Here is a 24616-nt window from a genome sequence, read left to right on the forward strand (position 1 = left end):
AATCTCTCAGTTGACAAATCGGCTCGTTGCATCTGATATCTCGAGACAATCAACATCTACTTTTATCAACCTTCGTTTTGTATTTTTTGATCCTCGAATACAGAGTATTTCTGAACGCAGTAAACAAAATGATAATTTCGTTCGAAGCCAGTTTGTAACGGTACTTTGTTCTAGATTTCTTTTTTCCGCTACTTTATGCGACAGGGTGGAGATAAAATGTTCTGTCTCTCGACTGGATCCCCCATATGGTGTGAAAATCAGCGGTGTAAATGATCCGTGTTCTACTTCTAGCACTCTTTCTCCATATGCACGTTTCTTGATGTTTTCATTCGATTTGAATGCATTAGGCAGTTTCTGATTGAGGTATGTCAAAGCGAATGGGTTAAATACCCTTACGTCAAAAAATGCTCGTTGACCTCGTTGCCAGAATCCTCTAACGCTAGTCGAGTCTAGCTTCATATGTTGAGTTTGCAGAATTGCTTAATTTTTCTCCAGTCAGCTGTTGTAAACGCGGTTCTGTTTCTACATCATTGGAAATCTCTTCAGATATTTTTGCCAAAGTATCTTTTAATTCGTCGTGACGTTGATGAATATAGCCACCCTTGACACATGACATAGCATGGTCAATCGTGAAGCCTTTTCCACAGACACAAATTGATGATAGGAACTTCAAATCCCACCGATATCTCATTCGTATGGCATCATAAAACTCTCTTTTAGTGCTAGTTAATGGTAGTTAAATAGATTTTAAATTTCTGTTATCGACATTGGAAGTTGTGCTTTTATCAGCATCTTTGTTATAAAATTTTGGAAGCTCGCCCCAGACCCCCGGCAAATGCGCTTAAATTCCATTGTACGGCCGTATAAATCACCCGTGATGATGGAGAGTTGTATATATAGAGGGTTATGAGAGTTGAAGAGAGTTAGTTGTTCTATAATGATACACAAATGTGTTGTTTATTAGTTTCCTCTCTACGACATAAGGCATCTCAGGCGTATCTTTAGAATTGCTCTTTTCTAACCCAGTGTTTTATGCCTTCGTAATTTTTTTGTCCAATTATTCGTCCATTAAGGTTACGATGAAGAAGGTCTTCTTGTTGTTTTTATCTCTCTACTTATTTGTCCTAATGACCGTTTTTATCATCCGCGAGTAAAGCCGCTACCACCGTTAATGTCAAAAAGGCAAGAGAGGCTCTCGTGATCTCTTCCCCGTAAATTTAACAAAAAACAAAATGGTCTGGAAACGCTTTCGCAAACGGAGAAAAATGTTTGGTACGATATAACGAATGATTTATTAAAAAAAAAAAAAAATGTACACCGGCGGCCTATCGGTATAAAAACAGAGCCAACAAGTGTTGTATATTACTTAGGGTTAAAAAAAAAAATAATAGCAAAAAAAAAAAAAAAAGAAAAATGTTTGGTGCCGGCTTTGCATGAACCAAGTTATTTATTTATACATGGTTGTTTTCACCGTATAAGATTTTAGGGTTTTTTTTTTAAAAAAAATGTTTTTAGTGTGGCCACAGAAAAACATTTTGTGGAACTTTCCTAGAAACTGAAGCGGGCAATGGAATGAGAAATCGGAGTCAGTCACCCTGCAATGATTTCTACTCCACAATCTCTTTTGCATCCCAAGGTGATTTAAAAGGAAAAAGAGGAAAATGTTGTAGATAGCTATTTGTACCCCTAAGTCTCTCTTGTCATCAAAAGAGCAGAATCCCATGCTTAAGTTTCCACACAATGTGCTATTATATAGCTACTACTAAAGCTTTTTATTATATGGAATATTTATATTCACAACAATCGTTGTAAGAATGCTTTAGGAAGAATATATGTTGATTGATTGATTGTTTGCTACCGGATGTTGCCGCTACGTTTATTTCTCTTGTAGCTGCCTTATTCTTAAAGGAGAACTAACGATAACAAGTTATGCTTAAAATGCTTGTTATTATGTGAATATGAACTGTGTTAATTTTTCTATAGCTATTTGTGAGCTTTGGTTCTGAAGTTTTTTAAGGTCAAGGTAGTCCTATGATGGTGGCCACTATCATGACAGTGAAATAGTCCTACAGTGGCCATCATGTGTCGGTTAGGACTTTCTAAAAATACTAACTTGTGTGATTGACAAATCTGCAGGGATTTAAGCAAACGTATTCTGAATATATGAAACAAGGGAATGCTAAGCTGTGCCTCCTGTGATTTTTTAAGAGTAATTTTATTTATCATGTTTTGAAATAAGTATTTTTATCAGAATAAATGATGTTTCAATGTTTTAAATATAGTTTTAGAGTTTTAGACTTGAGTTGAGTTATCACTTGAAAAAAAATAAGTATTATGTGTATTCAACTTTATTATGAAATTTTTCTTGGATTATTTTTTGTATGAAAACACCCTTAAAGACAACAGGTACTTCATTTCACTTGAAAATAAAATGCCAACTGATTATGCGTAATAAAGTGTACTGGAAGTGATTCTGTATTATCAAAACAAAACAAAAACAGTCTCAAAGTTTTTCTTTGTTTACCTACTTTCGCATGTTTCTTAGTTCTTGAAAATTATTTTTTCTACAATGTTGTACTGAAATTTAGCTTGTTTTCTTCATCGCTCGAACCATTTTCACAAGACAAGCGGAGCTATGTATGTTGTGTCACGTCACAAATAAACAAAATATGAACGAACTAAGTTGTTTATTGTTTGATAATGGTGGAAAAAATTTGGACATAAAAAATAAAAGTTTTTTGCAGGTTTTTGGGATATATAGGAATGTTTTTATAACAAAAAAGTTTTTTTTGTCAGTTCTCCTTTAAGCTTAGGTTTCTGTCTTTTAATCCGCGTTCTACCATGCACTTTAAATTAAACGATATTTGTTGCAAAAATAAGTATGTTATTTACCATAGCAAATACCTCCTTGCATTTTTTTTCCTTGCCTTTGAGTCCCGGTGCAACTGATCAAAATTATACAATAAAAAATGAAATGTGTTTATGTAATATTGCTTTTTATTTAAAAATGAAGATGACATCTGGAACCAAAAGAAATTTTTATTCTTTCATGAAAGAAACTTTAATGAAAAACCACCCGATAAACCTTTCTTTTAGCAACTTTGGTACTGCATTGCTTCACCTAAACTACAATTTCTAACAAAATTAATGACGCAATAGCACTTCCTTAACCAGTTTACTAGATTAATAAAAAGCACAAAGCTATACTTTTACGGGTACATTAGGTTAGGTGAGCAGTGTTTACATGTACAAGTGACACTTTCTAAGTATGGATTTCTATTAAAATATTTCCACACTCGTGATGATGTTGGACTTATTTTTGGTTAACAAGTCTTTTTAAATTTTTTAAAAAGCTCTTTTTGTTCTCAAGATGTTTACATTTAAGGAATTTCAGATTAAATTATGCTGCATAAATTATGATGTCATATTTGAGTAATAGCAAATTTTGACATTTTTTGTCATCAGTAATATTAGACCTGTTAAGGAATGTGCATTCAAACTGTAAAAATTGATAGATATTATAAAGGTGAATTGATTAACAAAATGACACTTGTTTGCTTGTCCCAGACCTCTTAATATTTTGCTTACGACCCCATAACTTGGGATGTACATGTCGGTTTGCAATCAAATTTTGTAAGTAAACATATAGGGCCTATACAAGCTTACCCAGAAAATGTTATTGCAAACCAAGTTACAGATCCTGATTTATTGGGTCATTGGAAAAAATTTAAGAGGCCTGGGACGAGCAAACGAGTGTCAGTTTGGCAAAAAAAAATTATGTTAGTCAATTCACCTATATATTATCTATGCAACAACAAAGCACATTTCTTAACAGGTCTAAAATTACTAATGACAGAAAATGTCAAAAGGTTGGTATTTACTTAAATTTGACATGCAGCATAATTAAATCTGAAATTCTTTAAATGTGAATATCTTGAGAACAAAAAAAGCTTCTTAAAAAATTTTAAAAGACTTGTTTACCAACTTTTTAAGCTCTATAATATATATAAGGCCAACATCATTTTATACCTCAGGTTCCCTTTAATATAAGGTCATTTCTCATCATTTGAGGACAAAATACTGTGATTTGTAGGCTTTTTAGGGTTGAAAGCTACATAAGACACACATATAAGCTATGAATGAAAAAAGAATTATTATTCTTAATATAACATTTTGTTAAATTTTTAATGATTTGATTGTACATATCAATAATGCTTGTAGGTTATGCTGAATGTGATTGAAATTTTAAATATAGGTTAAGGTATTATTCAAAAAAAAAAAAAATAGCTTGCATAAGTTTCGCAGGCAAGAAAAACTGAGAAAAATTTGCAGATTTTTTGCAGATTATTATTATTATTATTAATATTACTCTTTACACCGGATAGTTCTTTCAGTTCCTAATGGTACTGTTTATTAATGAGTGTCTAGCAAAAGGGTCCTAGTTTACTTAAAGCTTCCATTTATAAGCTAGGATCTCCACCTTTTGTATATTTTAAAAGTAACCCTTATTGTCAAACTATTATCTTCATTCTGTAACGGATATGTAATGGAAACACCCTATTCAAAGTAATCAGAAATCCCTTTTTGTTGTTGTTGTTAAAAAATATCTGGAACTTACCAAAAAGTGCAAAAAGTGATGTTAAATAGTTACAATAAATTGATAGTGAGAGAAAGTTCAAGCAAATCAAATTATTCTTTTTCTAATTCCATTTGTCAATTTTATCTACCTTTATAATCAACAAATGTGACTGAAAATACCTGGTATTTAAAGAACTTTTAGCAAGTTCTTAATGCATAGTCTCTTCAATTTTCTAACATTGCCAATTTTGAATATTGCCACAAACTTAATTTACTGAGTTTATTAATTTTTTTTACAATTGTTAAATTTAAACAAATTTTGACAGGCAGAAACATAAATGTAAATATATATTAATGAATAAACGGAATGAAACTTTTAAAAGAAAGAAATAAAAACTTGGTGTAAACTAAAACAATACAAAAAATAGACAATTGCGTTCTGTAATCTAAAAAGCAAAAATTTACTGTAGAATACAGAGCAACCCCACCCTTTTTACAGTGACTCCCCTATTTTGCACAACTTCAGTCTTTTCACTGAGAAATTTTAAACCACCCTCTTTTCGCAAAAATTCAGAAAGTCGAACCATTGTGAAGTTTATGATTAATAAACCTTGTGTTTAATATTTGATGTATGAATTTTTTGAACCCTCCCGTTAATTTTATGATTTTTTTTCGAAACTTCACTTTAGAATGTATTTTAGCAAAATAACAATAATTTGGGTGGAGCATCTCACACACAAAAAGTAATGCAATGGATATGATGAAAGTATTCCAGTATACATAGTTTTTCTCAAGGTATGTTCATCATCATAGAATTGTTTATGAACCTAAATTTATACATTGTGTTTTAACAGTATAACAATACATCTCTTATAAATGCAAATGTTATGAGAATGAAGCATCTGGTTATCAATTTTTTTACCACCTTGAATCATAAAGGTGTAATTAAAGAAAATTGATTATTTGTGCTCACTAATCTCCTGATATTTCTTTCAACAAAAAAACACTTATCATTCAAAAATAAAGCATCATTATTTCTTTAAAATTAATTTATGAGCAACAAGGTAAGGAATCTTTGAACTATATTTTAAAAGGATTGCAACAAAATGTAGATGCTATATGTTCTAGGTGTAAATATGGATACAAGAGAAAGTATCATTGCAAAGGCTGTTGCCAAGAATCTGTAAGTAAACCTTTTTGTACCTTGAGATAAAATTAACACAAAATAAACAATATTATAAAAATATTCTTGGAATAATTTTTTTACTATTAGTATTCTTTCACTTTCAATTACTGCTGCTAGGAGATAATTTATAAACTTTCTTAAAACCAAAAAAAAAAATTCAAAAAAGATATTTCAAGATAATAGGCAGCTGATAAACGTTTGTAGGTCAGTAAGCTGTATACTAATGAATTTCAGTAAAATTTTAGTTATTATATATTTCATTTATTGTCTGTTTGCATTTCTATTAGTAATATGTGTTTTAGCTTTTGATTTGGCTTGTTTCAATATCCTCCTGAGATTCACTAATTAAGTAAGAGAATTGGCAATAAATTTGGTTATTGTTTAAGTTAATTTCATTGGCATTAATATTTGTTAATTTTTTTGACCATTGTACAGTTTAAGTCTATTGGGTTGCAACCTGAAATGGCAATCATATTCATTATTGATTCCCCATGACTTTTTTAGTAACAATGATATGTTGCAGCAAGTGGACAATTCTTGAAACTGAGAATACGAAATGACCTTTATGACGACTAAAAGCTTAATAAATGTTTGCGTAAAGCATCTTATTTTTTTTCTACCAAAATTTAACTTAAAATGTCTGAGGCTTTTTTATTCTTACAGTGTTAAATACCCCATATGTTGTACTTACAAAACATTTTTAGCTGGTTTTATTATGTTTCATTCATATAGAAATATTAATAGTTATTTAATATAAGCAGAGAATTTCATGAAATTCCGTAGAGAAAACAACGCACATGCAACAAATTGCAAAATTGAATCCATATTAGAGAATTTGGACATGCGATTTTTTTTATTTATGTAAAACCACAAGAAGACACAGACCCGTGTTGAAATCGTTCAGTAAAGAAAAAGAAAAATGTTCTTAAATAACTTTCCAGAAGAACAATACATTTTTTTAAAAGCGATGTGTACTTTTTGCATGTGCGATAGCTAGCGTGACTGGATAGAATTTGTGTGTGTGTGGGCCGGTGTGAGTGCGATTGCATGTCTCATGGAATTCACTGATAAGATTATCAGATTTTATGGAAATGGTACCAGTAAACAAACACCATTTAAAAAGTTTTTTATAGTTTATCAATTTTATGTGGGAACGACATGACGTCATAGTATATAAAACAAAATGTCAAAATCTTTAAACATTTCTAATATTTAAAAAGACTTTAAGAAAGAGAGAAGTAAGAATATGTCTGGAGAAACTTTTTTGACCGGGGTTAATTAAAAATTAAAATACAAATCAAAAGCAACTATTAATGCAAAAAAGATATTCATGGTTTGGATGTGTACATATTTCATCTTATTCTGATTTCCCACAAGAGAAAAAGTAAACAGGTTGTGAGATTGAGCTAGTAAAACATAACAAATCATAAGCAGTCATTGCAATACACATTGTTTTTATAAATTCAGTATTTATGAGGGTAACTATAAGTTTTTGGGAGCTTTTTAAATAGCGTGAATGGAAATTAATACATTAAGAACTGGCATGAAATATTTGCAGTGCATATATATACATTTTAAAGTCGTTTACAAACATTTAGGTAAATAAAAGTATAAACTATTACCTGTTTTTATACCTTAAGTAGTTTGTTTGTTTCTTTACAATTATGTAATAATGCAATTTTTCTTTAAAGTTATAAATTCATAATTTTAATATAAATTTAAATATAATTTAAAATAGGAAATCTAAAATCCATTAATTAATTATGGTTGTGTTATGCTAAATTAACTTCTTATAATTCATAAAAGTTTATTTTTATATATTATTTTTCAAAAAACATCTGCGTGCATTTTTGTCAGCTTTAAATACAGAATTTAAGGAGGAAAATTTTTTCTAATACTAGCTTTATTACTTCATATTAAATCAAGTTACGTAAGTAAATAATACAACACAGCAAGTTGTGTACATGTGAAATATGAAATATACCATCACTTACTAAATTTGATGTTGAGGCAATTGTAAATGGTTAGTGTTAAATAGTGGAATAGTTGCGTATGAAAATAGCTAATTAAAAGATTACAGTACTACAAAGTCAAACTTTTACTGCGCTACCAATTTGTAGAAAAATTATCGTTGCTTTGTTTATTCATAAAGCTACACCAGTGAAAGCAAGTTTTAAGAGTATTAGAAATACTCTGTATAATAATTTATTGTTGCATGAACTCTAATTTTATTGGTCATATGCATAATGTGTGCTTCTAAAGAAATCTTTTTTTCATTTTATTTTACTTAGCCAGATGTTAATAATTTTTATTTTTTAAATAATTTTTAAAGTGTGGACAATTTTATCTTTTTAACTATCATAACAGAAAGATAGAAATGGAAATAGTTTGCCCTAACAGTTTTATCAACAAGTTGTAAAACAGATTTCTCAGCTTATACATTAATTATATTATAACCCTGCTAATGAAAAATATTTAACAAGTTATTAAGTTATAATTTTATAAGTTATTACTGTTTCATGTGTTTTGATATTGTCTTCTATCCTTTGGTACCAAGACAGGTTCAAATTATAATTTTAGGTTATATAAAATTAAAAAAAGCTTGCTACTTGAGGTATATTGGTTAAGCAGAAATGTGTAAAACACAGTATTGCTTATGTTGCTAGGAATTGTGACATAATGCATGATTTTTTTGTTTAGTAAAAAATATCTTCATATTCAAAGGAGAGAGCAGGGATTTGATTTATCTGATCCTTATCATCCTGTGAGAGAGCCACAAACTAAGTTGAAGGTAGATATAAATCATGTTTATGAGATCAAATAATATAGATCTTATTGGAGCTATATTTGTAATAACCAAAGCCATGTACTTGAATAGTGCCGTGTTTGCAGTTTTTAAATTATCCATGTCTTTCTCGTTTCCTACTGGTTGCCACTGTAGTGTTCTAAAAAAAGAAGACTTCTTTTTGAAGTAGTGACATTTTGTCTTGTAGGTTCATGTAAACAATTTTTTCAAAGAAGATGTAGATGAGCTTGCCAAGTCAAATGAGTTGAAACATCAAATTAACAAAATGCAGTCATCAAAAGATTTGTCTGATCACGAAACTGTCGCAAGGTTAAATTTGGAGCGAGAAATGTCTCGATATAATAACCCAACTATCGTTTCACCTTACGCACATCCAGTTCAAATGCGAAGAAGAGTGCATAAAAAAAGGTATGTATGTTCTTTGGTTTATTGTTTTAGAACATTGGATTGCAGAATTAGTCAACATATGGACTGGAGCAGCTAATAGTCTTAAAAAAGAGAAAAATAACATATTAAGTAAACCAAAACAAAATTCATTCACCTTATTGTCACAGACTTGATAAATGTTAAGTTCAAAAATTTGAAAACATATATTCTGATTAAGAACGGCTTGTTGATATTTTGAGGCTGAGAATTAGCAGAAAAATTAAGCCCTGTGAGGACTTTGGATGTTCTTGTTTTATATAAGCATAAAAGGGTCAAACTGCTCTAAAAATTAGGAATATGCCATGACTTTTATAAACACAAAAAATACATACTTCAGGCTCAGACAAAGACAGAAAAAAGATGAAAAAAAGGAAAAATGTAAAACAACAAACGTTTTTTCAAGATTTATTTTGTTACAAAGTTTAAATCTAGATTTCTCTTTGTTTTTTGCTCTATACACTCCTACGTTTTGGACCAAAAGGTACAACCGTTTATGAATATGGGGACAAAAATAAAATATTAATGTAATAGGCATGAGCTCTTAAACGGTGTCTATTTTCTCCTTAAAATGGGTTGTTAATCACAGTTGAATTTAAAAAAATGCAACAGGAAAACAAAAAATGGAACATTTCAAATTCAGAACTTTAAAAACATAAAAACCGAGACATTATTTTAGTACTTAAAAGGAAGGAGATTTGAATTCTATGATTTAAATTTTTTTCAGATTTGCGATAAGCTTTAAATGCCTGTAGCTTTTAAACTTCAGGGACAGTAGCTTGAAGGAGGTGTTCAATAATTTTTTTACCTCTTCCCAGTGTATTATTTTATATCAAAATAGCACTATTTTTAGGAAATTTTATCTGGATTTCAGAAAATATACACTTTTATATAATTTTATTTTGTAATAGGCAGTATTTATTATGGGTATAAGGTCATGTAACCTTAACAGTTATGTTTGCACTAACTTATTTATCTGTATCCCTTACACAGAAACAGTTTCACAAAAATGAATATATGTATAAAGTTACATTTTTTAAAGTGTACACTGTCTGGGACAGAAGAAGAGAGGATACTCTTTTTGTTTCCAATCATCACAGAATGTTTTAGATCTCGATTAATAAACGAAATTTATCACCAAGCATCCCAACCATCCTAATTAGAGCCTCTTGATATAAACAAAAATCTCCTGCACTGTTTATTACAAAAGATCTAAAAAATAATTTAGACTATCTGTAGTACACACCACATCTGAGTCTGCCAACATCAAAATCTGCTTGCCTGCCTGTCTGCCTGCCTACCCGTTTTGAAACAGACTGTTTGATGATGTCATCAAAATACCTTTATCCCAATATCTCTTCAGCAGTCTGCAAAAGTACATGATCCTATATATTTTCAGTCAGGCTCTACACAATAGGCAACGGCTAAATAAATTTCTAAAAAATGGTATTGGGTATCAACGGGTCATTGCTGACATCATCAAAATTCAAATGACGGATCTTTTTTTATTGTTTTTCTGCCAAAGTAAGTTTTCTCAAGGGCCCTATGGACTAGTAATTTAATAAATATTAATCTCGATTGACAGTATGATTATCTATATGAATATTTCAAAAGAATCACAAATATAATACATGTTTTTCAGAATCATGTCTGCTAGTAAAGTTGGGCGTGGTCAGAAAGTCTATCGACGTGCTCCACCTCAGAAAATAACAAATACTGAAAGAGATCGAATAGTTAATCTAACAACCAAATTACTCGTTGCAACTGTAAGTAACTAGTATTATTTTGGAGAAGTATTCATATGCACTGATGGGCGGCAGGTTCATGCTTTAATAAAGTAAAAATAAACATTGTTTGTCAGGATGCTTATGCTGTAAAATGTCTGCAATTTTATGTGTATATTATATTAACAATTTGCGTAGAGGATAGGATTGGCCTTTTGTACCGTCCTATGACTTCTGTAGCTTACATGACAGCTTCAAAATGTGTTGAGGGTTCCTTTACAATATCACATTAAATGCAATATTGACAAAATATGAAGATATCATTCTAAATAAACAAAGAAAAAAAGTTAAAAATAAAACAACAGAGAATGTGCCTTTGGATAAAAAAACATTTAAAGTTAAAATTTCGTGAATATTGTAGGAAACGATTGCACTTCCGCAGAATAGAAAACAATCCAGGGAAAGTCAAACCAGTTCCGAGGTAAGAAATATATATTTTTAGAATAATGCTGAAATTCAAAGAATGATTCATAAAATGTGTGACCTGTAATTTGCTGATACGTGTTTTAAAACACTATTACTGGCTATTGACCCATTCTTTTGTGAAACAGTACCTGGAAGGATTATCAGGCTAAAGCTAGTATATGTTTTATTGTGAACTGTACTGTTGCAAAATGAGGAATGCAATCAGGAGAGTTAGGCCATGCAAATGATTCTTTGTTTACATTCAACCCTGATGCAGTTTAGAGGTAACAGAACAACATAATGTTAAAGTTCCATCTTGACAGCAGTGGATAATTCTATGTGTGTTGTCAATGGGAGTTCCTTTTAAATAAACAAAATGGCAGACGCAATAGGGTAAACATGCTGTGAAAATGTTGCCAGTTAAGTCTGTTTTCAAACAAACAAACAAACAAACAAACAGGTACCTTTTTTTTCAAACTGTACAAAATATTTTTAGGTAGCTATCGAAAGTTTAACTGACCAAAGTTAGGCTTCCCTATCATCATTAAAACACATCTACTATAATAAATTTCACTTATAAATTTGTTATTGTTTTGAATGAAGTGAAAACCTGTGACTTTTCTGGGTTTGAATCTAAAACTAAGGTTGAAATAGATTTTTAAATATTTTTAATTCTGTATAAATAATTCATAAAATAACCAATCAATACCCTTCTTTATGATCCGCTTTGTTCTGGGGTAGAAAGCTATTTTTAACAATTTTAAAAATAGGAATAAAAAAGAGAAGATCGTAATGTACAGTTATAATACAGTACCTGTTAGTGAATGAGTTCATGTGTCGTCCTCCAGCTGAAAAATTTATTAGCACTTTCTGTTGATGGGAAGTTACACCTCCAGGTGAAGTGTGATTGGAGTCAGGTTTGTTTCCAGTATCAACTTTATTTAAAAAAAAACGTCATGGAGGATAAATAGATTGTCAAATAATCATGTTGAGGAGAACATTCACACTGCCTGACAAAAAAGTAATTTGTACAAACTCATTTCAATGATATAATATCTACTTTGAGAAAGAAAAAAAATGGTAGATTGCGGAACTAGGGATTGCGAATTGGTGATAAAATCATGAATTTGCGGAACTATAGATAGCGAATTTTCACAAAATGGCTTGATAAATTTTTTTAAGATTTCTATTCAAAATTTCTTTCCCCCTGTAAATCTTTTATATGACAAAACAACGACAGAAATAACTCGTCTTTTTTTTTCTTTTTTTAAAAAAAAAAATTCAACAAAATTAGATTGCGAATTATATTTTTTTCTTAAAATTGCTGAAGAACAGATTACGAATTTTGGCTAAATTCGCAATCTTTAATTCAGCAATTTTTTCTTCGCGATATTTCCTTGCGCCATAATTTCTTAGGTAACCTGTCAGTGTTTGCAACAAGTAGTTAAGAAATTTTACCATAACACCGATGTAAAATAAACTGGCATAGTGGCAACTGTAGATATTTTTTTATTTTGTTTTGTGTGCAATGAAAGATATAATTACATTATTTTTCTCTGAATTTTAGGACAGCTTTCCTGCAATACCTGCTGTTCGCCGTGTTCAGAATTTGAGACCAAAGAGTGCTTATTCAGGTAAGATTGCGTTTACTTGTGAAAACCATAACTTGGTGGTAACAACAACATCTAAATGCATCATCAATGCAGATTGTTTGAAAAAACATTAGTATATAAGTGGTACTTAGTATTAGAATTTTATTCTACTATGCTATATCATTTTTATTACTCTCTATATATATTTAAAAAGATAACCAAATATTTACCTAATACGTGGATTTTAATGTTTTTCTTTTCACTCTATTTTCAACTTGTTATTTACTTTACTTGTATAACAACCATGGAATGTCTATCACCTTGAAGTGAAAAATAATTTTTCTTTTGGCATATCTATGTTAAATGGATACTGTGTAGTTGCTTCACTCTTTTTGTGGTAATTTTTTTTTTTGAATTTCCTGCTTTTCTATTTTTTATAAAAAAATTAGTTTGTTTTCATTTTCCGTTAGATTTGGTGATTTTTTATTCTTGACAATTTTTTATTCTTGACATTTAAACGAAGTAATTCGTGAACATAGCAGGCTATGAACAGATGTTTCAAACTTATACTTTATGGAGTCTGTGAATGAAAACGCAATGGATTTACCATTCAGTTACTCCTGCAACGGTGTTCAAATTCTGCTGATTTTCATTAACTATCTCTTTTATTTTGTTTTTTTAGATCCTGGACAGAGATCAAATAAGTTAAATACTGTAAGTACATTTTTTTCAGAAATAATACACATGTCTTTAACAAGAACCTCCCTCAGCAATATTATTTTTCTTGGAGAGCATCCATGTTTGATTTATTTACATGCTCAATTACACATATAACTTTGATTGGTTGATTAATATACCTGTAGAAACACGTAATTTAGATGTTAGAAGCAAATGTCTTGAATAATTACTTTCTGGTGCTTTTTATTCATTTTATTATTTTTTGTATCATACAGACATCAAAATCAGCACGTACCAGATCAGCAGAACAAACAAGAAAAGATAGTTCCTTGACATCAACTGACGACGATAGTATTAGGTGGGTGTGATGTGCTTGGATGCTTTTTAGGTTAAACAGGTTGCTCTGATGACTACCCAAATCCGTTCATTGTTGCGACATTAAATTGTTTTAAAATATTAGAAACGTTTTGTAACCATGTGTTTTTTTCACCCTTGGTATGCTTCTGAAAATTTCAATTTAAGCCTCTGTATATGTTTCTCATAATATTAACAGTGATGGACAACCTCGTTAATGTGGTACCGTTAACGCAGAATAGCGGCAGCATATTTTGCCAATACTTGAATTTTCGACCACTAGCAATAAAACTTGTGAATCAATGATATGATCTTGTGCGAAATAGTGTTCTTCCATGCGACTCTTTCCGTTGTGTCACGTGATATCTGATTACATTTGGAAATTTTTATTGGTTTTATAGGAACCAATCGAGTGATTTTCATGTTAAAAAGCTTGAACACGGCTACCTAGTGAGGAAAAATCCTGCTCAGATTTCGTTAAGACCAAAAAGTGCTGTCATATCCAGTCGTTTTAAACCTCCACCCAAACCTGCTGACAGTGATAGCTTTGAAGACGATGACGAGTTTTACACACACGCATCCACTGAAGTGAGTCCTGTTGCAACTCCTCGAACAGTTTGGTCAGAATCTGACAAACTACAAGCAGACACTTCTACCCAAACCTCTATTACAAGAGGTTTGTGTTTTTACGTAATGTAGTGTTTGATTTTTGTCCAGGCGATTTTTTGGAAATTGGATTGTGAGATTAAATTGATTCAATTCATTAGTGGGAGCTCCATACCTAAAACACAACGGTTTTTCTATAGGCTCGATAGTAGCAATTTTGCGTAGAAAATGTTGTATTTTGCATCCATAAAGTACGTACGCACTTAGAGGAAGGGGTCAGACTAAAAATGTATAGGTGCGTACAAGTGGGAAGGGTCTGTCTGTCTGTCTGTCTGTCTGTCTGTCTGTCTGTCTGTCTGTCTGTCTGTCTGTCTGTCTGTCTGTCTGTCTGTCTGTCTGTCTGTCTGTCTGTCTGTCTGTCTGTCTGTCTGTCTGTCTGTCTGTCTGTTTGTCTGTCTGTCTGTCTGTCTGTCTGTCTGTCTGTCTGTCTGTCTGTCTGTCTGTCTGTCTGTCTGTCTGTCTGTCTGTCTGTCTGTCTGTCTGTCTGTCTGTCTGTCTGTCTGTCTGTCTGTCTGTCTGTCTGTCTGTCTGTCTGTCTGTCTGTCTGTCTGTCTGTCTGTCTGTCTGTCTGTCTGTCTGTCTGTCTGTCTGTCTGTCAGACAGTCCTTTTTTATGCCGCACGCAATGCGGTATAAAAAGGACGGGCGAACCCGTGGATTTTCCACGGGCTAACGACTAGTGATATAATATTAATATTAAGGTGTATTATAAGTACGTACGTACACACTTCGACTGTTGCATTTCGATGTTGTCTTCATTAATTCCATTAAAACAAGTCAATGGATCATCTTCAAAGGAAAACTGATGTAGAATTTCTTTTCTGCTTTGTCATGTTACATTTTAAATTTCCTGCATTTAAAGCAAGTTAAACACAATCCAAATTTTACATGGTTTTAAATCGTATTCACGTCTTCGATCCACTTCGATTGTCTAAACAATTAAATTCTTCACACTTTTGTTAGATAAAAAATTGTACTTTCAAAATAATGTGTCTTGCATTGTTGCAACTTGTCACACATGTTGTTTTTAGGATGTTTGAAATAATCATGAAAGAACATTAGAAGGTTTTGTTGGAGTAGAGTGGCTTTGGAAGACTTTTATAGAGATTCCATTGCTGTATTTTCCTCCTTCAATCAAAACGTGAAGTTTTGGGTAACTTGGGGGTTATCTGGGACTAATTTCCTAAAGCCTGTGTTTTTTTGAAAGTAACAGTCTCCTTTTTTTACAGGAACCCAAACTAACAAAGCAACTCCGAAACATTCAGGAAGCAATCATATCGTTCTGCCGAAAGTGGTTGACAAAGCGAGTGACAGTCAAGTCTCGTCTGGTGACGAACTTTCTTACAGAGAGCAACCCAGCAGTGAGGATATGTCGACTCAGACAAGACGAAGAAGTGTCGAACCAAAAGGTCTGTTGAAAATATTTTAAGTGTTGCTAAGGTTTAGGAGTGGAAAGGAGCGGTGTAACCGATAATGATTTTAACGATCTTAATTTTCATTTTGATCCGCAAAAGTGCTCTGCATGTACGAAAATTTGTTGCAAAAACAAAACGAAAGTAATAAATAAATTTCTTTGTTTCGCGCGGATTAATTTTTAGTAGGGTAACTGCGCCTTTTTCGCGCAGGAATTATTTTAACACCGTACGTAAATCAATAAAACTTCCAGTCTTTGCACTTTTGACACCTCTGGCAATAAAATAATAAGCACAATAACAATTGAAAGCCAAAGCAACCACGCATTTCATTCATTTCATTCGTTCATTCATTCATTCAATCATTTATTTTTAGTGGTCACTTATGAGGTATATGTTGTTACTGGGAACAAACTTGGTGCCAGTACTAATAGTGACGTCATCATTAATATATTTGGTGAAAATGGAAGCACAGGTGATCGGCCACTTATAAAATCAAAATCAAGTAAAGTTCCCTTTCAGAGAAATCAGGTAAGTTTCAAATTATTAATGTGATTGATGACAATATATGATAGTTCTAAGCGCACAGTTTTTTATTAAATAAGTTTTTTTTTAAATTCAGGTTGATGTGTTTGACTTGGATTGTATGTTTCATGGAAAACTATCTAATGTTCGAATTGGACATAATGGCAAAGCTTTAGGTAAGTTTTTATATAACATACATCTGAGCACTGTAGTTTTTTAATTGTAGTAAAATTTCGGTAATTTCTATATTCAAGGTTTTCGTTATGTTTTTCCAGAACCTGAAAATTGGTAAATTTTGTGGTAATTTGTAATAATGTTTTGTTTTTTCGCATAGCGGACGGTTGGTTTTTGGACCGCATTGTGGTTAGAGAAGGTTTAAAGGCTACAAGAGCTTTTAATTTCCAATGCAAAAAGTAAGAACAATTTGAACTAACTTCGCTAATATTTCTCCTTAACTCTGTCTGATCCTTAAGTTTATTTCTTTGTTATTGAACCTGGCAAAAATGTTATCTATGAGTGTGTCGGGCCTGGAAGGTAGGAAATAGGCCATATTTGGATTTATTTCAAAGCTTGTATCAAGTACTATAAAATTAATCACCTGCCAAGGGGTATAAAATTACTCATCAACAGTTACGGCAGCCGAAAGCTTTGATTCCAACAGAACCGAAGGTTTCTTTAAATCTTTCTTAGTTAAGTTTAAATTGAGGAAAATTGAAAAACATTTAATATAATGTTATCAAATTTCTATGTAATTAATAATTATTGCATGCTAATTTCTTGGTACTTAGGGTAAAAGCGTAGGCAAGCTCATATTTTCCTTTCTTTTAAATAAAGTTTCAGTCTCAAGAATTCCTTGAACTTTAAAAGGCATACTACTAATAATTTTAAAAATTGTAAACACGCCTTTTTTGTAAAAAAAAGGTGTAAATTAAAGAAGTTCGCAGCCTAAACTGAGAATGCCAAATGATTTGTGCAGTGGTGTCTCGTTAGTGGGTGTTAACGTAAAGGATAAGTTTAATGTTGTCTTTAGATGGTTATCTGCTAAGGAGGGTGATGGTCAAATTGTAAGAGATTTAACCCTGACAAGACAAATACCAGGTGAGTAGTTTTATAAAATTTAAATTTATGTCACATATAGTGTCATATAGCTATGTATATCCTTATATGTATAGCTCTGTACACCGTTATCTGGAATATTCAATAAACAGGTATTTTTCTCTTTTAGTTTCCGAGCTCCCTTCCATATCACAGCGAAAAATTTCGAGTCGGCGGTTATCGTCGAGTGAAGACAACACTAGTAGCACTTCTCCTGTGAAGACGCGAAAACAATCTTCAGATTCATCTACAAGTAAAACCGCGAAAAAAAATACTCGCGAATACTTTGATCATAATGATAATTTTAATGGGGGTAGTCAGCGAAGTAATACACCAAGTAAAGGTAGCACAAAACCTGCCTCAAGAAATAATTCTTTCAGTAAAAAATCAAAAAGCCCAACCCCGCGAAGGAGAACGCCCTCCATTTCAAGTTCAGACTTATCTTCTGATAGCGAGACTGAAAGAGAAAAACGTGAAATTGAGAAACGAAGAAGAAGAGAAGCCAAGCGTTCAACTAGAGACAAGTCTGTTGAAAAACCGAAAGCAAACCTTGGTGGTATTATAAATAAAATTGATCAGAATTTGAACCAAAAAAGAAATACTCGTCGAAACAGTAGCGATAGTTCACAAGCACGAAGAGGGAGAGTTACACCTACTCGCACGTCACCGAAACCCAAGCCAAAGCAAAGTCCGTCGCCAACACCGATGAAGCAGGAATCGAAGGGTATTAATAAAACAAGTAAACCAGCGTCTCCAAAACGTGAGGAGAATGACTTTTCCAACAAAACTCCTGAGAAAGCAGAGACTGATTCTGATAGTAGTAGCGAAAGCTCCTCCTCCGAAGTGAGTTCTGAGGAAGACAATGCAAAAGAACAAAAATCTTCTCCACAAAAAAACGACAGTGATGATGAAGACAAAATCGAATTTTCAAACAAAGATACAAAGAAGACAGTAAGTGATTTACTCGTTCGCAGTGGTATCATGCGCAACGTTGATTGACTCGATGTGCACTCTTCTTGTTTTAGTATTCCGGATCAAGTGATGACATGTACATGGCTGGATTTTTGGCTGGTATAAAAGCTAACAAAGCAAAAGATGAAGAAAAGAAGCAGGAGGAACTGCAAAAACAAGAATTTGAAGAAACCATCAAAAGTGGTAGGTGAAAATATGCTATTTTATTCTTTTTTTGCATTTTCTGTGTAGCGCAATACTTAAGAGACAGAATATAACATTTTTGTTACGTCTCCGCGTTTCCAATGTTTATAAATAAAAAATACTTGGCACAATTTCAGGTTGAAAAAAGTATGAAACAATAGGCTTATTGTTTTTCCTTTTGAGATTGCACTTCAGTATGTTTCAAAAAATTCAAAATCATTTATAAAAATTTTTTTTGCAAGCGAGAACAGCTCTTTCATTTGATACAAGCAGCAACGCACTTATATTACGTAGGAACAGGGGATCTTACACGCATAGCAGCTACTCTTGTATACTTAGCATGTCACTACATAATTTTTATAGGGCCTACTATCCATCAGTGCTGCGAGGATGGCGATTTAGAACGTGTAAAAGAACTTATTGCGGCTGTACCTGATTTAAAGAACAAAGCAGATGAAAGGGGATGGTCCCCTATTCACATCAGTGCTGCCTTTGGCCATTTGGATCTAGTGAAATGGTTATCAGTGAGTGGAGTGCAGCTAACGGCAGAAACGCCTACTGGCTACACAGCTATTCACTTAGCTGCTATGAACGGGCATGTGAATTGTATTATGGTATAGAAAATTATTGATTATTTTGAGTTGTACCGTGGTTGTTATTGTCTCCAAGAAAACAATATCGACCGGTTAATTTTTTTGTTATTACTTTGTTATTTAGATCCTGGCTGCCATGGGTTGTCCGATAAGCTCTCGTACTGTGGACGATTTTACTCCACTGCATCTTGCAGCAATGAGGTAAAAAAAACCCCAAAAAAACCAGCTAGGAAACATTGGACGTTCTTTAGTTGGAAAGTGCATGATTGAAGTGTTATGTGTGGTTCTCTCGTTATTTTATAGTTGTTATAATATTGTATTTTTCTTGCAATTTTGATTATTTGTTTGATTTTTAATATCTTACAACTTAGAAGGGATAGTAAAAAAACGTTTTGCTTTTCTTGAAAATTTGTTATATATGTATAAACTTTTATTATTTAGTGGTCATATTGAATGTGTGAAATGGCTACTTTCCAATCGTGCAAAAGTTGACGTGAAAGATGTCAACGACAGGACGCCGTTAGATCTTGCTATTGAATATCAACACGATGAGTGTATACAATTACTAAAAGTGATGAGTAAGCACTTTTTCGGAATTTTTTCGTCACTGTTTTCATCATATTCTTAAGTAAAACCTGCTCCAAACAAACAAAAACTAAGAGTTTATCCGAAGGTTTTTTTGTTTCTGCCCTAAATGTCACGGAATTTGCATATGAACTATTACATAAGAAAGGGTTTGGTAAAAACTTCAAGTTTAAAAGATAGAGAATGGCTAAAAATAAGTTATTGTTTTAGCATTAATTATGTGACTTTAAAACTATATTCTTAAAAATAGACCGGCAAGGTTGGACACCATCAGCCAAGAATCTTGACAATTTCTTGCAGCTGTACTATTGTCGCCATTCACAATATGTTAACTACCACAAAATCTAAGTGTATATTTATGTGTTATTTTTAGAGAAGGAATTAGGTCGAAAAGACAGCGTTATGAAAATGTTAAGAGATCCTCATGCTCTGAGAAAGCCCAGGTAGGAATGGCAGATTTTTCAATCATTTCTGCGATAAATGTACTTCTATAGAAATAACTTTGCAACAGACTTTTCAGTTTGCAGATGTGTTCACGTTTTGAGTGCTACGAGGGCGTCACTCTTCACGCATAATTAAACAACACTGTTTTCTTGGTTTTATAAATAACTGTCTTTTTTTGCAGCGTCGACCAGGCGGGCTCAATTGTGGCGTCTTCAAAGGGCGGAGATAGTGGCGTAGGCGGGGAAAGTAATGATGAAGAAGAATGGGTTAGCGATACTGAAGTAAGAAGTTATTGTATGTGTATCAAAAATTGCTTGTAGCTTTTATTTATTTATATATAAGCAGTAATTTGAACAATCGCCTTAATTTTTTCATCAAATTAGGTAGGATAAACAAATTTTTTGATACAATTTTTACCCAGAACAAAATAATCAAAAAGTAAAATCTTAAAAATATCATAGTATAGGCTCTTATCAGAGAAAATAAACACTTCAAGTGGCACACACTTGTAGTGCAGAACGAATTAGCACGTTTCGGGCCTCGAAATTTTCAAGTTGTCAAGGTTTTAAATTAATTATTGCGATTTTTACCCAAAAATGCACTAATATGTTTCGCATTTTTATTTGTTCCACACGTTATAGTAAACCTCATTGGTTATAGGGTAAAAGTAAGCGTGTGACATTTCTGATAAATGGTGGATTTTTGTTAGTATAAAAGTCAAGTGGCTATAAATCAGATATTTCTCCTAAAAATGATTTTTTTTTCGCTGAAAGTCACGATTGTTGTGAAATGTGCCAATTACGTTATTTTTTCATTCTTTCAGGACACTAGTGACGTCGTCGGTAGAGGCGGCGACGATAGGTCAGACGCAGCGCGACGTACGTCAATTCAGGTTGGTCGAAAAGAATCGGTCGGGAGAAAAATAAGTCATACAAGTGGTAATGCACCATCCAGAAGAATATCAAAGCAGGAGGAGAGACAAATAGAACAACTGGAGGTGGGAGCATGTTACGTCTTTCGTTCTGATTGATTGTTTAAATTTTGTGCAAACCAATCAAACTTTCATTTTCGTTTGGCAACATTTCACTGCGTATCTGTTTCTATATTCGTATGTTTTTTACAGGAGAAGAAAAGAAACTACGAAACACAAAAACGAAAACTGGAAAAAAAACATTCATCTTTTTTGGATAGTATACGGCAAGAAGTTGAGAGTGGTGGTTGTGATCAAGATTTTTAACCTGCTAAAAAAATATTTTCAAAACGAGCTTTCTGCAGGGCAGTCTTACAGAAGTACTCTTTAACGGGATACGAATTCATCGAAACAGGGCGTCAGTGGCGTATTTCCTGTAAATACACCTAGGTGAAGAAACTGAAGGGATAACTGTACACAATGTACATAGAACAATTTGTATATAAAAGAATATACATGCATACCAAAGTATGCGTTTATAATATGTATATAAAAGAATACACATACTTCTGTGCGTATGTATACGATATTTCGCTGACATATATATAGAATGTACACGCATACCAATGTATGCGATAATAATATGTATATATAAGAATACATATACTGCCATGCGCATGTATAATAATGTGGTAATATCTTGTTGACATTCAAGTGTCAGCTGCTCAGCGTGTGACATAACGATGAATTTGGATAATTACGGATTATTTATACCCGACAGACAGATGTTCAGAACATAATTATGTTTTGATTAATTTTTGTCTACGACATCTGATTGTATATAATAAACTTTTAAACTTGTATTTATATTTTATTGATGGACAATCGTGTCGTATATAATCGTGAGTGACGCTAGTCTCTTTCTTACGTCACAAGACATCAGTCTCCATGGTAACCTGAACATTTTGGTGAATTTGTGTTTACTACTTTACTACCTACACAACTATCTTTCTATCGTTAAAAATATATGTAACAATCTTTCAGTCTCAAAACACACCAACTTCCATCACAAGATGTTTGATTTTTATAAGAAGAGTCTTTGATAAAGGGATTGGAAGCTAAGTTATTATATAACTTATTACTCAGGTTGTTTGGGATACAGTGTATGGAAGCGTTAAATTTAAAATTGAATGCCATAAGACGCTTGTTTTTATGTTTCCACAGTTCTTGTATTTATCAAAACTTATATTTCGGCGCTTCTTGAAACACATGGAAAGGAGTTTTATCAATACGAAAATATTTTCTCCAAAATTTTTCTTCCTAAGCTTTGCATGTAATATTGCTAACAAGTAGTAAAAAAAGAGGTGTATTTATGTGTTGTTATAGTTTGTGATGTAACGTGTGCATGAATTTATTAATTTATTAATTTATTAATTTTATGACCAAATGTTTCTTTTTTGTACTGGTTCTTTAATTAGTAATAAATTTATCATTCAGTTTGCCCACCGTAATAATAACGGCTCAGGGCCATGAGATCCTGGGGACGAAGATGAATATTATTTACATACATACTATAAAAATTTTTGATGTGCGGTTGCAACAGAACATTGGCCGTGTCAACAAGGAGCATATTATTTGAAATGGAAAAAACTTCATACTTCGTTGAAACGAGAAGATATGATTTTAAAAATTAGTATTGTGTAATACTTATCTTTTTATTGAACACACCATTCTTCCAGACCAGCTCTCAATTCCTCTGCACCTTTTTATTTAATATCTTTTTCAGAGTTTGTTACCGCTAGCGCTGGCATGATGATACATCGCAGTTTACCGAGCATTAACAAAAATTTCATGTATTCGGTGGTCCGGGCTGCCGACTTTTTACTTTTCTACTTATTCTTCAATAATTACAAAACATGGAAAAGAGAATATTTTTTCTTAGAGAACCCCGAATGTCAAACTGCCGGGATAAGGTTTTTGTATACAGATGTTAAATACCCTAGAATCGTCCTTGTAGTCCACATCCCATTCTTATCCCGGGTTCTTTAAGAGCTCAGGGATGAGAATGGGTGTCTCCTGAAACATGATTGAGTGGGTGTGTATTAAAGAAGCTACCCTGATAAAGTATAACTCACCACCGCCACGCTCAAAAAAACTTGAAAATTTTTAGTTTATGAAATATGTACGTAGTGCGGAGGATGGATCTTCACGATGTTCACTCTTAATTTTAACTCCAAGGAGGAGAGTTCCGAAATATACTCTCCGGTGAAGAATGCAGTTAACGGGTAAGAAATACCTGGCACGTGTCTGTTGCTTCTATGTTGTTTGCTTCTATGATTGTTTTGGTTTGGTTTGGTTTGTCTGTCTTTATTCTCTTCTTTGGTTTACTATTCAGGTTTAGCTAATTAGCTAGCTAAACGTGGTTTGATATGTTGAAGCTACTTACTCTTTCACTTTTTAAACCCAGCCATGTTTACTTTACTTATAGGCAGTTAAACTGACAGAGTGACTGTAGTTATTCAGGCAGAAGAGAGGATGGTGTAAATATTAGAGCCGGCTGTTTAATTTAATTTGAGTCTTTGATATTATAATGTAAGCCGTAGCTAGCTCTTGCTAGGCTGGTTTGATGTCACACCACTGCTCCTAAATGGGCAGAATGTGCATGTCAGTACTTAGCTACAGGAGACCCAGCATAATTTAGTTAGACACAAGCGTGTTTTCTCCAGTTTTTTAACTTCCTTCCTATCAATTTCTTTCAAATTTTCAGGAAAGATAGCTACAACTTATGTGTACTTTTCATTACAAAAGAACGTGTTTTTTTCTCAATAAATTCTTATAAAGTGTGATGTTTACCACGTCCGATCAGAAAATGAGCTGTGATGGAGTGTTAATTTTCCCAAATTATCGTAAAGGTGTATTGTTGAAGTATATGCGAACTTGTAAACAAAACTTCATGTCAGAGAGTGGTAACAAAACACTTCCATCACTGCAAGGCCATTCCAAGACCTATATCCCTCTCCTTTTCATGGTAGAAATCTATGAAACATGGCAAAAGTTACTTGGCAGAAAATTTAAAAAAAAAAGTTTTGATTTTTCTCAAATCTGGTAGCTAGTGATGCTAGGGAATGGGGTTAAGTGTTTGTGTCATTTTGATGTATGAAAAACTTTTGCTTTTTGCTTTTTTAAATTGATTTCTTTAACCGTTGCGGTCTGTCCATTGTTGTAGACGCAAAATCAAAACAATATATACGTCACGCTGCAACTCATCAATTATGTCAAATCTAATATTATCCATAGGCTTACTATAAAAAACGCTTCTGCTTGGTGAATTTACACAATATATATCAAACTTAACCTCAGCCCACTGCTGTTCTTGAACATTTGATGATTCATAATCACTCTCCAGCATCGTTTCACAACTTTTCA

At 32.5% G+C, this 24616-nt stretch overlaps 1 protein-coding gene across 2 annotated transcripts; it reads left to right on the forward strand.

Annotated features, from left to right (window-relative positions):
- The first annotated feature begins 4986 nt into the window (after nt 1-4986).
- LOC130612070 (uncharacterized) lies at nt 4987-22648 on the forward strand. 2 transcript variants are annotated; one of them, XM_057433360.1, is made up of 24 exons: nt 4987-5373; nt 5707-5761; nt 8465-8555; nt 8758-8978; nt 10636-10759; nt 11139-11198; nt 12750-12816; nt 13457-13488; nt 13728-13810; nt 14208-14482; nt 15701-15880; nt 16260-16414; nt 16506-16584; nt 16743-16821; nt 17439-17506; nt 17634-18454; nt 18529-18658; nt 19022-19272; nt 19376-19452; nt 19693-19829; nt 20210-20279; nt 20462-20561; nt 21104-21277; nt 21404-22648. In XM_057433360.1, exons 2-24 carry the CDS (start codon nt 5715-5717, stop codon nt 21515-21517), a joined length of 3435 nt encoding a protein of 1144 aa, XP_057289343.1. In that variant the 5' UTR covers nt 4987-5373; nt 5707-5714; the 3' UTR covers nt 21518-22648. The 2 variants fall into 2 exon arrangements, with proteins under 2 accessions (XP_057289343.1, XP_057289342.1); XM_057433359.1 differs by having other exon boundaries at nt 4987-5761.
- The last annotated feature ends 1968 nt before the right edge of the window (nt 22649-24616 follow it).

Source organism: Hydractinia symbiolongicarpus, chromosome 10 (genome assembly GCF_029227915.1).
Source record: "Hydractinia symbiolongicarpus strain clone_291-10 chromosome 10, HSymV2.1, whole genome shotgun sequence".
Lineage (NCBI taxonomy): Eukaryota > Metazoa > Cnidaria > Hydrozoa > Anthoathecata > Hydractiniidae > Hydractinia > Hydractinia symbiolongicarpus.